At 35.3% G+C, this 15,656-nt stretch overlaps 3 protein-coding genes across 3 annotated transcripts; all 3 read left to right on the forward strand.

Annotated features, from left to right (window-relative positions):
- The first annotated feature begins 2,615 nt into the window (after window positions 1-2,615).
- Window positions 2,616-7,284, forward strand: LOTGIDRAFT_228103 (hypothetical protein). The gene is made up of 6 exons (XM_009045873.1): window positions 2,616-2,820; window positions 3,590-3,690; window positions 3,896-4,149; window positions 4,318-4,423; window positions 5,424-5,645; window positions 6,813-7,284. Exons 1-6 carry the CDS (start codon window positions 2,658-2,660, stop codon window positions 7,062-7,064), a joined length of 1,098 nt encoding a protein of 365 aa, XP_009044121.1. The 5' UTR covers window positions 2,616-2,657; the 3' UTR covers window positions 7,065-7,284.
- A 1,341-nt stretch (window positions 7,285-8,625) lies between these two features.
- On the forward strand, window positions 8,626-9,457 carry LOTGIDRAFT_152434 (hypothetical protein; the record flags this gene model as incomplete). Its single annotated transcript, XM_009045874.1, has 2 exons — window positions 8,626-8,674; window positions 9,078-9,457. The coding sequence occupies 2 exons, from the start codon at window positions 8,626-8,628 to the stop codon at window positions 9,455-9,457; spliced, it is 429 nt and encodes a 142-aa protein (XP_009044122.1).
- Window positions 9,458-11,182: 1,725 nt separating this feature from the next.
- Window positions 11,183-14,800, forward strand: LOTGIDRAFT_152435 (hypothetical protein; the record flags this gene model as incomplete). The annotated part of the gene is made up of 7 exons (XM_009045875.1): window positions 11,183-11,278; window positions 11,880-11,945; window positions 12,109-12,174; window positions 12,529-12,682; window positions 13,000-13,280; window positions 14,157-14,342; window positions 14,717-14,800. The coding sequence occupies 7 exons, from the start codon at window positions 11,183-11,185 to the stop codon at window positions 14,798-14,800; spliced, it is 933 nt and encodes a 310-aa protein (XP_009044123.1).
- Between the last annotated feature and the right edge of the window lie 856 nt (window positions 14,801-15,656).

The following is a 15,656-nucleotide window of genomic DNA, read 5'->3' on the forward strand; positions in this document are numbered from 1 at the left end:
AAACTGAGATATTAAGAAGGGGTGTCAAAGGGGGTTTGGTTGTGGGAAATCGCCTAAAAGGGCTTCAGTGTCATAGAGAAGGGAGATAAAAGTTTATCGGTATTGGATTTTTTTTTTTTGGTAATTCAAAATTGGGTTTCATTGGTAGGAAAAGATTTGGGTGGGGGCATTCGGGTGGTCTTTGGGGTGAATTAGAAAGAGGGCGTTTTGGTATTTCTTGGTTGTTTATAATTGGTTGGGTGGGGAAGGGGTGAGATATTCTGATTTGTAGGCGCGTCGGTCGGGGGCGGTATTCTTAAGAGTTGTAAGTTTTATTTGTGAAGGAAATGGGGTTTGGGAGGTTATGGTAAGAGGGAATTGGGAGGGTCTATTGGGAACCTATTAAAAGAGTTTTGTTGGTCTGGGCGTATAAAATATGTTTGGTTGTCTGAATGTAAAACTTTATAAATATTCAAATGACATAACTGTAAGGAAAGTGGAATGAAATTTCAAACAGAATAAGAATTAATAGCCAACTGTACTATGTTTAGAGGTTCAACCATTTTCAAAACAATAATTATGATGTTTAAATAGGTTTTATTATTATTGTGAAATAAAGCTATTTATTTAATTAAAGTATTTTTATATTATGAAATGTGTCACAGCTTTGAAAGTAACGACAATGATAGCAGAACAACACTCGCATCTAACCAAGCATTAGCTGAAACCTTTTGTCTTGCATACTATCTGAGATTGTAATATCGAAACCACAGACAATGGACGAGAAATAGCAATGATGCAAGGGGGTATTATAAGTGTTGTAGGGCCTCGGTACAGAAATAAAGGCCAATAAACGTTTTGCGAAGTCTCTGGCTCCTACCCTGGACTGTAGTATGCCCCACCCCTTGTTCGAATTAATTTGTTATTCGGCAGAATGCTATGCTTACTTATGATGCTCAATCACAGAAATTTGCATTAATATGCTATGTTCGTACAGAAGTGACGCGGTAAAACAGTACATGTACAGAAATGGGTCGTATTAGGCAAAAGCCTGATACCTAATAATTTTCTCTTTTTTTTGTAAACAATATTTTATTCATATAATAATGAAAAGGATGGGGAACAGGCTTTCGCCTATATTACCCCTCTCCCGAAAAAACAACATTACATCATATATGCAAAAATTGTACAATAAAAATAAAATGAAACATAATAATTTTGTTATTTTGAAATTAACTAAACATAAACAATTTTCTCTTGTGAATGAAATATTGTTTACAAAAAGAACATAAAAAACCCCAATAATTATTGATGCCCTGTATTTTAGTATCTGTGGAACCATGACGGAGAGATACACTCACATTTGTTAAAGCCGAAACACCGTAAATACATTATATTCTCGCATGGTTTACAGGATTGTTTCGTTAAGGGTACACGTTGGAAAACATTGATAGATCATGTTGTGGCTCTTTGATCGAGTTGGGTTATCATGAAAAATGGTTTGGGCAATTGCAATCTACTCCACAAATCTATTCTCGAGGCCTAAAGCTTTTCTTTCGTTATTGATGGTTTGTGCAATCAGTGTCAAATTTGGCATTCATTCATTCATTCATTCATTCATTCATTCATTCATTATCTACTAGTGTGGTTGACGTCTATGGATGCACCACATTACAATTAATTTTAATTTCATTGGTTTCTTTGATATTGTCCGTCTCCAATATACTCTACTGTAGTATTGTTCTAATGAGATATTTTTGACCATTCTATTTGTGTCATGTAAGATCCTTTTTTGTTACCAATGACAAATCGTGAGATAGCGACTGTCATATTGCTCTACATAGGGTTTTGCAGTCCTACAATTCGTCATTGTTATAGGATGCTACCTCTTAGAATGGACATAAAATTTGCAGTCTAAAACTTGGTCAACAAATGTATATATGTATATTCAGCAGTTTGACTTAACAAGTGCCATGACTAAAGAATAAAATCTCTATTCGAGATGATATAGCCATTAAACTAAATAATTATTGAAACACCCTTCTAAGCATGTTTCACATTTACTTGGTGTAATGAATTATTACTTAGTTTTATGAATTTATTGGATTATAAAGGGATTCTGACGTATAGTTTTGACACCAGGTAAGTCCACTTATAAACAAAGAGATCAATTTTTGGTCATACTAAGAGGTAGTACATCTTTAAGGAAACGACTCTATATGTTAAGCTGTGACGTAGTAACAGTAACCTCCCTAGAACGGGACTGATAGATTACAATACGTAAGATATCATTTAAAAAATGAAATGTAATTTAATTAGAATCAGATTGTAACCAGTCAATCCTATGACAAGTTGATAATTAGAAGTTATTACGTACTCATCGGGATATAACTCGAAAATGCGTTGCACCTTAACATCGTCAATATAAAGAACCGATTGATATTGCCCGCGGTATCGAAGTTATTTTTTAACATTTAAGTTTTTCCTCTCGAAATATTTAATTAATTAAATAGATTAATTAGTGATCGTGAGTTGGAGATAATTGACATCATATCTGACCCTACCTACACCACGAATACCCATTGGCCGAGGGATATCTACCTAGACCCAAGTTTAAAAGAACGTCAAAAGAGAATATCGCGCTGTCTACTTCACTAGTATCAATCCAGACCGGTAATATGGCAGGCCAACTTTGTCTTTTCTTGTGTGTGGTTATTACCATTCAATTGTGCTCAGCTCAGGCTCCATGGGGTCAATTCTCTGGTATACGTGGATTCAGTCCCTTGCCTTTTGGTGGAGGAGTCAATCAGTTTGGAGCAGGACAACAAACTACTAATGCGTGTAAGTAGAATTAAAAACCATTTATGAAACAATGAGTAATACGTTATATCGTATGTTGAGCTAAGTCGACTAGCGATTCATAGCATCTCACTGGACCCGTTGCAGTCGAAGTCGTAGTTAAGCACAATCAATGATCCCTTATCAAGCTATCTACTGACTACTAGCCTGCAATCAACTAAATGGTTGTGCAGATTGCGATGCTGCAGTCGACGGTCTAGGTTCACCTTTTAGTAGATAGTAGAACATGAGCAATTGATAGCGACTGGCGGAAACTGCAATTTTTCTTACCTGTTACATTCAGGTCGACTACTCGACAAGTGGCTGATCAGATTCTTCCATCTTCAGATGTTAGATGCTAGCTGCTTTTGAAAATCTTGTTGCTCTTAGTTTTGACTTGTGCATACCTTTAGTGCTGGTTGTTAAACCTGTATACAGTTTCCACAAATCTCTTTAAACTTTATATGTTTTTGTTGTGGCATTACATTCAAAATATCGCTGTCTCGTGCAATCAATTGCTTTTAGAAGTTTTATATTTTTGTAAATGTATCGTGGACACATCTGAGAACAGCTTCTTTTGTTCTCGTAATATACAAAATATCATAATTATGCAAAAATAGCGTCATGATCTGATTTTCTAGACTAGCAGGTACTATTGACGTTTGGAATAGTGAAAAATGAATGGGAATAACAAAACACAGAATAAATACAGAATTAATTGTTAATGTCATTTAGGTTATTGTTGTTATTATTAAATGTTATTATATTTCAGACCAATATGTAAATTGTGGTGCTGCTGATCAGAATCAAAATGAACTGAAAGTGACCTTCACTCGACCTATGTCAGCCCAAAACAATATGCTTCAACAACAGGTAAGCTGACATTGTGTTAAGGCTGCCTTGCACTCAGAGGCGGCACTAGCCTCCCGAGGTTGCGGGTACAAATAGGGGCACATTTTTATTTCTGAATATCGTAGAAGGGTATTTCTACAGGGATTAATATAGAATGATATATATGGATTTGTAGGTGTACTGCTAAATTGGCATGAATTGAAACTAATTTTCAAATTTATTTTAGTTCCCATGGTTACGACAACAACAAGCAAATGTTGAAAATGAACCCGTTCGAATGGAATTCTCCATCAAATCAGCCGGACAACAACTCGCTGGTAACATGCAGTTGGTAATGACCGAATATGGCCCTGCTTCCCCCGGCATGTGCAACCCAGCTATGCTTGGTAGCATCAAACAAGGCTTCAGAAGAAACCAAATGACACCATTCTCCAACCCATGGAATCCAGCCCAATCCTTCTCTCCCAACAACAATCAACCGTAAGTCAACATTTATTTTGTTACAATGGTTGAAATGAGGTCTATTTTTGCAGTTCATAACAAAAACCAGTACCATTCCGGTATCTAGAAAACAATACAGGAGGTACCAATGTAAAGAGGACGAACTCTTGTCTTATCTATAAAGGGATTGTGTATTATATTTTTCAGTGCCGGACAATTGGGATCTGGATTCTTCCTCCAACCAGGACAATCATTCCAAATTTCCAGAAATGTTGAAATCAACTTCAATGAAATGGCCGGAAGTGGAATTGCTGTAAGTAATACTCCCTCTATTTCGAGCCTTATTTAAACAACTATCAAATATCACAGAGCGAGGGGAAGTGATCGCGCCGCCAAATTATTAACCCATTAAATATATGGTGTATGAAGTCAATGTTTATTTGGCTTAATTAGTTGCTGGTTATCGTAAGTGCATTCAATGCTGTTCGCAATAAAACTTGACTGATTTTATTTTGTTTCTTTCGTACTCAAATTTTCATCAACAATGGGGATGGAAATATAAAAAGCAACGAAGTTTTCTTAATACTATTTCGTGTTTCTAGTTATTTCGTTACGTGTTGTGTTTTGATGGCTTTTTTTAAATGGGATATCAACTCCCAAACAGCGTTTTTTATAGAGAGGTTTCGCAATTTTGTTCGAATTTATTTGAATCGAATCAAGAGAATACTAAAGTAAGTATACCATACAAATTTCGTTACATAATTCATCTTTCTACTTTTTACACAGGCTTTATCAAAGCCTTCGAAATTTTTCCAACCCTAACCTACTAGGAGGTTTCGTAACGAAAAACGGTTCAGCATTTATATCTAATTATAAAACGTGACATTCGTTGAGATTTGGACTTGTTTCTAAAAAAAAACCCAAACGATCTAAACCACAAAACGAAACCTAACATCTAAAATAAGAGTTTGGTAATACAATGGAAGTAGCTAATGAACTTATGATATGAGGGAGTATATCAATCTTAAATGAAATATTAATTTATTGACTAATTGCATTCTTATATTATACAATTTGGAATGAATAAGTTGCGAAACCTCTCTTTATTTTTATGCTTTTTCCTTTTTCATTATTCATCAACATAGTCCTATGTATATCTGTCAATATCATACCTCTTGCACATGATCAATATTCTTCTATAAGATGATTTGACTGTTGTCTCTCTGCACTGATGAATCCTATTTGACATATTCTATCAAAAAAATGTTTTAACTGAACACTCTCTTATTGTTATTATGCTATTTCTATTTCAGCTTTGTAGAGGAGTCAACGGAAACAGTTGTTCATTCATGCTCAGTTTGTGCTGTACCCTGTCTAAGGGAACTTCACCAATGGCTACCTCCATGCCAGCAAACAACAATCAATTCGGAAACGATCCTTTCGGACAGCAAAACGGATTCAACGGACAAGCAGGTTTCAATGGTGGTCAGGCAGCTGATCCGTTCGCCAACACTCAACCCGCTGCTGCTGCAATGGTTTTCCCTTAAACAAAAGATACCCCAATATTTGAACAGTTTCCGAAGCACAATATTCATTTTCACTTAACAGTTGCACTCGTAATAGAACGAGATATTGTCTATAAGGATACCAAGGATCTTCTGACGATCTTGTTGTTTTAAGAATATTCATGTATTAACCCCACAAGTTTAAAATGTTAGCCGTAATAAATATAAGTAGATCTATTTCTCTTTTTTTTTTGGTGATTGATCTACCATCATGGTGCAGATCCATAGTGTCAGTTCGGGTCATTTTGTCCGATTATTTTTTGTCAGTAAATATAATTCAAGGATGCAACCTTTCAAAAGAGCTGTTAAACATGACTCTCTGTATAGTATGTACGGGGAAAGTCATTCGATGACATGGAAAGCCACAGAAGGTTCAGTAAAAGCGGATTTGGGTTTGTGGTCAATTGTGGATGAATATATTAATTCAATCCTTTGAATACTTATTTGCTACTTTTTTTACTGTTGAGAACAAAGGGTTAATAATGTTTCAAGTTTTCTTTTCTTCTATTTTCCTCAATTAAAATTAGAATTTCACTCTATTAGAACTTCAACTGTTTGAAACTTTACCAAGGGCTTCTGTCAGTGTAGTCATTGGTTAAAGGACATTGATTATAACTTATAGCAAAATCACTCAATTTCTAAATAGTTGACACCAATTTCTATCAATTCGCCTCACAATTTAATTTTGTTTTTTGTTTTTCTATTAGCCTTAATATATTGTAACTGTTGTTTTTCCAAACTTGTGTTCAGTTACACCCGACTTTGATCACCAATTTTTGTCAATTCTCTCCACAAAGGGGCATCTTAACTGTTGTTTTTTCCCACTTTTTGTCAGTTACATACTTTGTATTCATCCAAGGTAAGGCTTAATGCCTTTTTTTTATTTTAAACAATATTTTATTCATATAGATATGAATAGGATTGGGGATCAGGCTTTGGCCTATGTAACCCCTCCCTGGGATTAAAAGGCTAAATATCTTGATTTTATCTTACTTTCATCATATGAACTGAATCTTTTCCAAATTAGCCTTGAATAAGACACTTACCAGTAACTAGGATTGTATATTTTTTAATCGTACTTCATGGATTTGAACTCATATCCCCTTGTATTTATTTTGATTCTGGTTTTTATTTCAGTTATGTCGAGGAGTTAATGGTAACCAATGTACCTTTATGTTAAGTCTGTGCTGTTCTCTTGGCAGGGGTTCCTCATCACTGGTAGCCGCCCAATTCAACCAAGCTCAAAATAGTCAATTTGGTCAAAATGGATTCGGACAAAATGGAGGATTTGATCCAAATACTGGTTTTGGTCAGGCAGGATTTAATCAAAACACCAACACAAATACCAACACTAACACAAATACCAACACTAACACTGGATTTTTCTAATTGAAGTCAATGATTTATCACAAACATCACAAATTACAATATCCTGTCACAAATACATTTGATAAATTTCATATTTCTCCAACTCGGTTGGAGCTTAAGAGCAACAGTTGATAAACTTACCTGATCTAAAATTTCAATGTTATTGTAGACTATGATAAACTGTTCTGTAATTAAAGTTTTAATAAATAATCACTAACATTCCAGTTGAATTTCGCCTGTGAAAAGTCTGTCTTATTTTGGAGTGAAAATTAAGCCCTCAAAATGCTCAAAATTCATCTCAGGCCATTAAAAATCCGTCGTCTTCTGGGGGCCTCAAGGGGCTGGCTTCGGATCTTGGGGCCTCACATCAAAGAGACATCTCTAATTGTTGATCTCCCCCTTAGGCATGTTCCCTGCCTGTGAACGCCAAGATATTAAGAACCAATCGTCCAAACGCATCAACCGGACGTACAAAGAATCGCCAAAAATTATGCATTTTGGAATTTCATTAAACGAACCGAAACTATAGAATTTGGAGGAATATGTTAAAGGTACCATAGAATAAGATATCACAAACCTATTTTCTTCTTATACCATAGTATCAAGTATTTCACCTTATTAGGTTAACGAAGTGCACAAATTTCACCCTCTATGCTCGAAGTTGGTCTTGAACTTCAGGGAAACTCGGTTGATAGGACTTCAACTACTTGCAACATGTTTTATAAGGGTGTCTATTCCATATCCAAAGTAAACAACTTCTTTTTCTTTTCTTTTTTGAGGGGGGGGTGTCCGAAAGACCTATAAATGCTGCAAAATTGAGAACTAAAAATATAGCATCTTTGGATGTTGTACGGATTAGTGTCCATGTCCAATAAAAAATTTGGACAGTTCTGCATCAAGTTGCCATACATACATTACCCGCCTTCCTATCGCCTCCGTTTAACTGTGATCTGAACTCAACCTTGAGAATTTAAACCTCTTATTTTAAACCGACTAAACTATTGTTTTAAATATGATGAGGAGACAATAGATTTAGTAATACAACAATGGAAATCGTCTAGTGTACGGGTTATTATATGTGTGATTGGATCAAGATGTGTACAGAACGTGACGGAAAACTCCGTCAATAGATCAGTCTACATCTTGACGTCTTATCATATGTCATAATAAACTCTTTACACTGTTCTGCATCCCCCCCTCGGAAATAAACCTGCCTCTGCCACTGGCAGTAAGAAAAGGATAATCAAACCAGCACAAATCCCAGACGAGGATCAATTATCGGATGGTATCACAGACATAGACGAGCAGGCAGAAAAGTAAAGGCAGTCTTAGAACAATACAATGAAGCCCCTGAAGGTGCAACTTTCTGCACTAATTTACAGTTCGCCAACGAACTGAATGAACCAATGGTCCCAGATACAAGACTATACCAGTCCATGTTTGACGTACATCTTACCTAGGTTGATGAGTTTTGTGATAATTAAAAAATACCGGTAAGAGGATCAGAGAGGCAATGACCTTCAACCTTACTATATATTGTCTGCTAACACACAACATTCGAGTTTTAGTCTTCGGTGTCACGATGAAACGGTTATTTTACCTGCTGGGATACATCGTCGTCGTCTACTCAGGTAGGAAGCATTTATTATAGTGATATTTTGTGATATATTGTTAGGTTAACTCGTGATATAGATGTATAGTTATCAGTCATCTGTATCACTTTTGAAATGAAACCCTGACTGCATAATTCACACTATGTTGGTAATATTTGCAAGGCATTACGTTGATAATATACAAAATTCTATTCTAAAAATAGTATAGGCAGCTGGAATATAATTAGTAGATTACCAGTGAGTTCATAAAAGATGTGGTAAGGATGCTTGATCTTAATGTGCTTCTATTAAAATGTGTCATACCACCCTTGAAAGTTGTCCACAGCAGGTTTTCTTTCGCACAGGATCATCGTAAAGAACTATCCTGTACATAGTCCAATATATTTATACACCTGTCAGTATCTTATAAATTTTCTTCCAGATTGTTATTTTGTTGATCACGAAGGATATGGTGTAACGGCTGATACGACCCTAGACTACAAACTTCTAGATAACAGACAAATGTGTTACGATTGGTGCGCACAGACTAGTAAATGTTCAGTTACAATGTATCAGCGTTATGGCTGTCACTTGTTACAGAGACCTCTAATTGATCGTGTTATAGTGACTGGGTTGAAGGAATGTAAGGAACTGTGTTATTATAATGATGAATGTGGCGTTACACAGTTAGTCCGAGGTGACCAAGGTATTGATGTCTGCTGGCTTTATATGTACTCAGACATCAAACAAACTATTTACTATAATGATGTGGTCAGTTTTAAACATTGTGATGAAAATGATCAAGATGATTATGAAAAATGAAATAAATATTGGATTTATTTATATATGGTACTTGTTGTGCTTTTAAGTACGAAAATCGATGCAGTTTAACTAAAATTCATTAAAATTGGGACATTGCCTTACAGCATTAATTATAAAATTGTACAAGAAATATTGTAGAGGGATTACTCGCTTACTTAGATGGCCCAATATTAGTTCTTGATGTGGAGGGCCCGTAGCCACACTGGATTTTTCTGGAAGGGCAAAGGGGTATGGTCTTGTCTTTTGTTGAAGTAGGACATTGGCTGGTTGTCAGAATTTTTCTTAGGGAGGTGTGGGGTGCCCCCCTTTCCCCTTGCCCCTTGCCATCCCCACCCCCACACCCCCTGTAGCTCAAGTCCTGGGCTGAGCAGATCATCAGACTACAGTATCAAAGGTTAGCATTCGTCTAACTCGTATACCACTTGATAAACCAAGATGTAAAAACACACTAAATTAATTAACTGTAACACACAGAAAAATATCAATAATTATAGTCTTCTTTTAATATTTAAAGGTAGATAACTACATAATAACTTAATTATGATATAAACACCTTTCATTTTTTATTCACTGGACAAAGAGTCTTTATGAGAATAATGTAAGTTTACACCCTCGTTCACTACACAAAGAACATACAATCTTTTTATTTATTACTTTCATTATGACATTTTTCTTCTCTTCATTCAAATCACTTAGCAATAACTGGGCCAGTTCTTTTATTCAATATTGGACCTAGTAACATGGCGCTGTCGTAGATACTTACAAACATGATCGTTTAAATAGTGGATAAAAATGGATTTAAATGAGTGAAATAGGGATTTTATGATGTAACTTTTACCTGCCTGAATCAGAGGTTAGTATATGAGATAAAAATGATAGAATATTTCCAGAAGTTTTTGATTTCAGTAAGCGTTCAAGTCGGTGCCTTATTTTTCTTTAATATTTTTAGTACTAAAAGTTGAGAATGTTTCCATGACAGTTGATCGTCTTCCATTTTTTCGAAAATAACAAAGTTAAAACATTATTCTTCCAATTAAATCGTAGTTATTTGATGGTCGAATCTAGTTTTTGGAACGATTATTGTAACACATTGTTGAAACATTTCGGAAATACAATTTTATTCGGAAGAGAAACCTAAAACATTGAACAATAAAACTGTCAATTTGGAAACGAACTTTATTTTGAAAACTGGACGACATAAAACTTTAAAAATAGGTTAATACCTCACATAATATGCCACACACAGACGAATACAGCAAATAGGAAACAATATATTATAATTGTAACATATTAATATCACAATAGTTGACTATCTAGGTAAATTACTAAAAGAGGTCAAACATAATAAAGCATACAAAGATATTCAGGGAATACGACTTTCTCTAGTATATGTTGGATAGTAACATAGTTATACATAGGTAAATTCATTAAAGAGATCAAACATATTAAGGCTTTAAGGGAACTCGTGTTTCTCTAGTAATTAGTTGGCAGTAACTTAATATTATTCATAGGACGCCGGGTTACATCCAAATCAGTGCCTCAGATCTTTATCTTTAAAGTTTTTCGTGACAGATCTTCAAAATGTGAATTTGAATTTAGTTCGGTCGCCCGTCTGACACCGAGGGGACATGGAACAATAGTAGAATAGATTAGGTCATTTCTACCAGTATATATTTTCGAAGCAGGATTTAATTCATTCCAGAAACGTTGTAAATAGTCCTGAAAATGGGTTGTGGATCATCTTCGAGTACAAAACAAGAAAATCAACCAAAATCACAATCTCAGAAAGGAGCGAAAGGAAAAGAGAGAAACGCCAGAAAGGTGCAGTTTCAGGTTACATTATTTAATGCTCTTAGTTGCGCTCACTTAGTAGACACTATTTGAAATTGCGCTCTAAAAGTGTATAAAGCAAATACATTTACACTAGCATATTAATTTAAATGTCAGTGAAATTCGCACTCAATTTTATTCTCCCAAGACGTAGGTTGGCTACTGGGGAGATGACGAGTCAACATCCGCTTCCAGCAGAAGCTTATATCGCAGACTATCCCTACATGTACATACAATATGACGATTTAAATTACTTTAGCTTCTAATAGGTACAAGTGACTATCGCATGGTCCATGGATATCTGAAATTACACTCTATAAGCGTATTCAACTATACTCATTTCAATGTTAATGAAATTCACACATGATCAGTTGTCCTCAGAACTTGATTGGTTAGTAGTTGATAAATTAGCAGAAGCTGATATCATAGACTATCCATAAACTTCAGTTCACTATTATAGTATTCACATTTAATTTCTATTGTACAACTATTATGAATGGTCCGTTTTCCAGTCTGACAGAAATAGGCTAAACGTGTCTTTTAAACCCTATTTGAACTCCTTTGATTATAAAAAAATGTTTGGTTCTTTTAGAAAGGTGATTTTGAAGGTGTTAGAAGTATAGATTTCTCCGAGAACGCATCTGAATATTATGGCCAGGTACGGTAGAGCTATCTCCCTTTAATAGTTTGTCAGTCCATTTAATTATTGGAATACGTTTGAATGTCCTGTGGTAATAGTCGATTTAGCATTTATAATGAGAGATATATTAGTAAATCTATGCATATACATACGAGTAACAGATCGTCTTCATTGCTTTCAGACTCACAGAAGTCATCCAGACACTAGTCGCTTCCCGGATGGTATAGCCTATATTTATGGTTTTAAGGTAAGAATAACAGTTACAATAGCAGTTCATTTCCGTGAATATGTAAACCTGGAGCTCTCACACCAAATCCCTTCTTTCTTGTTCCGATAACGTTAAGAAAAGTAGTGCGTAAAACGTCCATTTGTCTCCATAGCATGATCAATGGAAGGACCTACCAGATGTACAACATATCACTCTATAATCCCGATCAACTGATCCAAGCCCAACCGTGTGACTTTTCCTAGATTATCCTCGCCTCTTTATGACCGACTGTGTGGAAGAATAGGGATACCAGACGTTCACTAAGCAGGCAATTGCAGATGGTCTAACTGGTCATGATTTAAAGGTGTGCTAAGTAATCCAACAATATTTCAGGCGAAGCTAAAGCGACAGCTGAAGGAATGCACCCAGAGAGGAAGTCTGGAGAAAATTGAAGACGCACTTAAAAAGTATGAAAAATATGACGGACCGGAAGATGACGACTACTTCCGGGCAATTGATAGGCGTTACTTCCTGCAAGTGCAAAGAGGTATAGCTATCATCTTATAGTTTCTTTGGATATCTTGGTTACGGCATGGAGGGTATAGAGCAGTAATCTCATTGTAATCGGACGGGACTACGTATAAAATTACCTCAGACGAAATTATCGAGTTCCAATCACACCATTACATTTTACTGCTGCCGTGTAATCATTGCAGTGGGATGGGCGAGATTATATACCGGGAAAATATCATTTTTTCTAAGGCAATTTTCAAGATTGTTACTCGAAAAATATTAATTGGCTAAAGCACGCCCTTCTGCAACAACAATACTTTAAACTCTTAACACCTTGTTATATTTTTACAGGTTTAAGAGATGGTATGCGAAGACGACATGCGGGAACTTTGACAGATGCTATAAATAATGCGAAGAACTCACCATATCAGAATAAGCTACGCACACATATCGCAGCTGCCGAGAAACTACGAGATCATATCGTGGAATTAGAAATTCATACGCACGATGTGTTAGATATGGAACAAAAAACTGTCAGTGAAATAAAGAGCTATCAGAGACCTCCAGACTGTATATTCTATACTATGAAATCTACCTATGTTTTACTAAATACAGATCCAGACAAAATGCAGGTAAGAGACATTTGAGGCATGTTTTATAAAGTTATCATTCCAATAACTCAAATCTTATAAAATAAAGAGTTCTTGAAGTAAAGTAATCCGAATTTTACCTGCAAAGTTGCGAAAGTTGTGTTTTTCGGCTCAATTTTTCTCTTGATAATATAAGGCATATTTACTGTCTTGGAGGAGTTTGCTCAAGATTCTTAAAAATTGCCAGAAAGTTGAGGCTTGGTCAGGATCCACCTGCAGGACATTATCCAAGAGAACTTACACTGTTAGTGTTATCCTTGTAAGAGATACCAATATTTGGTCCAGCCGATGGTGTGGTTTGGACAATGTCTAAAAAATATAAGTTGATCAAAAGTGTGAGAATGCCATGCGATAATCTCTTGTGGATCATGCTATTGATAGGAAAATGAATCTTATTGAATGATGACGCTCTGTCTTGCAGTCGATAAAGCAAACGGCGACGAATATCAAACTGCTATTTGATACTTTAAATCCTCTCTGCAACGCGATTATCTTGTCATTGAAACGTGGACACACCTATGATGTTAGTCGCAATTCGAGTCGGCCATTAAAATAGGCGACCAAGAATGTTCGTGTGCCCACAAGCCTTAGTTGTTGCCTTGTAAGGACATTGCCTTTGAGGTTCATTTAGGAGGAGACAGGATCGCAAAGAATATATGTTAGTACATTGTGTATCTTTGTAAAATGATTCCTAGGATGTTTTACCTGCTGGCAGATAGGATTCAAAAAGTAAGAACATTACTATTGATGTTTCCGGTTCGATCTATGTCCGCTGGTAGAGGAAGAAAACACAAGCTGTTATTCATGTAAGCTTGTCTGTACTACGTATGTTTACTAAGTTGATGTTCTATTTTTCAGGATTGGGGTGATATACAAGGTCTGATGAATCAAACAAATAAAAATGGTTTAATGTATAAAGTAGATAATTTTGATTTAGATGATGCTAAACTAGACAATGCTTTAAAAGCCGAGAAGATTTTAGATAACTGTGAATATGGGGATGTATTAAAAGCTAGTAATGGGGCGGCGATTTTTTACTTGTGGGTAGGTATAAATGTGTAATATATTTGTATATTTTTTTTAATTAAAACCAGGTCATGTTCTCTGGCATGTAAGCATTAAAAGGTATGCAAATGATGACAAAAAATATTTAAACACCTGAAATTAAGCTTGCTCTTTGAGATGATAAATATATTTTGACGACTTCAGAAGTCCTTAGACCTATATTGTTTTTTCCCTTTGGAAATTTGAAGGAATCTAGAAATAAAGCTTGTGACAATCAGCCATCAAAAGCATCTAACAACGATTATCATCTACTTTTCCATGGATTGTTAGACTGAAATGTGTCACGTGGTGTAAAGGACCTAATTCTGAATCATGTAAAATATAGAGTTTTTAATATTTTTAATATTTTTCAGGCCAATCAAAATATCAACCAGATTAAAGAGGATAATAAGAAAACTAACAATAACAACAATTCTAATAAACGAAAGAAACGATAAGAGTGAATTCACCAATCAGAAGTACAACCTAGTTGTAAGAAGGAAGGGGGCGGGTGTCGTTTCGGTTCTCTGGTGTTGAAATACGAAATATGAGAATTATATGAGGAATAATTAGAAATGGACGTGATCAACTATAACCTCTTTGAATGTGTGAACACCGTGATAAAATGATGCGAGGGCGGCGCTCAAGTGGATCTCCGGACTAATATTGTGATAACCTGCATGTTTTCGATCTACTTGTGTTAACTTACTGTTGTCTATTTTGCTTTTCGATTTTTGATAACGGTTAACCGGTTAACGGTATTGTTTTAATTATTTTATTAATTGAATTTGTTATAAATATTATACATACTTTTGTTTATTTTGTATCATAGATTATTAAATTATCGATGTTTTAATTATTCTGACAAAAATCAATTTCTGTGAAACAAAGTGTTGTGAATGGAACAATGATTTCTATTCTAAGGCTGTACAGATAAGTGTTTATGTCTAAAATTGTTCCGCTGAATGGTCGATGGTTTGATGCCGTAGGTAACAGACAGAATCCTTTTAGTACCATTATAGTGATATTAAAAAGCACCAAGGGTGAAGAAGGGTGGGAGGAGGAGGGTTTACACATAATATGTCCTAAACCTCTCATCGTTACTAGCAGGTAATCTTATTCCACGAGGAAACAGTTCTAAATTACCTAGGCGAAGGTCAAGGTAAATATTGAACACTTTGTCGAGTATACTGAAAGGAATACATAGAAGGGAATTGAGTCCTTAGTCAGAACTGGCATCCATACCCCGTTAATACAGGACTACAAGTATTTAAAATAATCTTACTTAAATTATAATACTTTTATCGAAACACC

The sequence above is a fragment of the Lottia gigantea genome (genome assembly GCF_000327385.1).
Source record: "Lottia gigantea unplaced genomic scaffold LOTGIsca_1, whole genome shotgun sequence".
In the NCBI taxonomy this organism is placed as follows: Eukaryota; Metazoa; Mollusca; class Gastropoda; family Lottiidae; genus Lottia; species Lottia gigantea.

What these genes read in the sequence shown, in the direction of transcription:
- LOTGIDRAFT_228103 (XM_009045873.1), top strand. Translation starts at nt 2,658, where the DNA reads ATGGCAGGCCAACTTTGTCTTTTCTTGTGTGTGGTTATTACCATTCAA. An exon ending in TGGCCGGAAGTGGAATTGCT is followed by an intron (nt 4,424 to 5,423) that starts GTAAGTAATACT and finishes TTTCTATTTCAG; the next exon opens with CTTTGTAGAGGAGTCAACGG. An exon ending in AACCCGCTGCTGCTGCAATG is followed by an intron (nt 5,646 to 6,812) that starts GTTTTCCCTTAA and finishes TTTTTATTTCAG; the next exon opens with TTATGTCGAGGAGTTAATGG.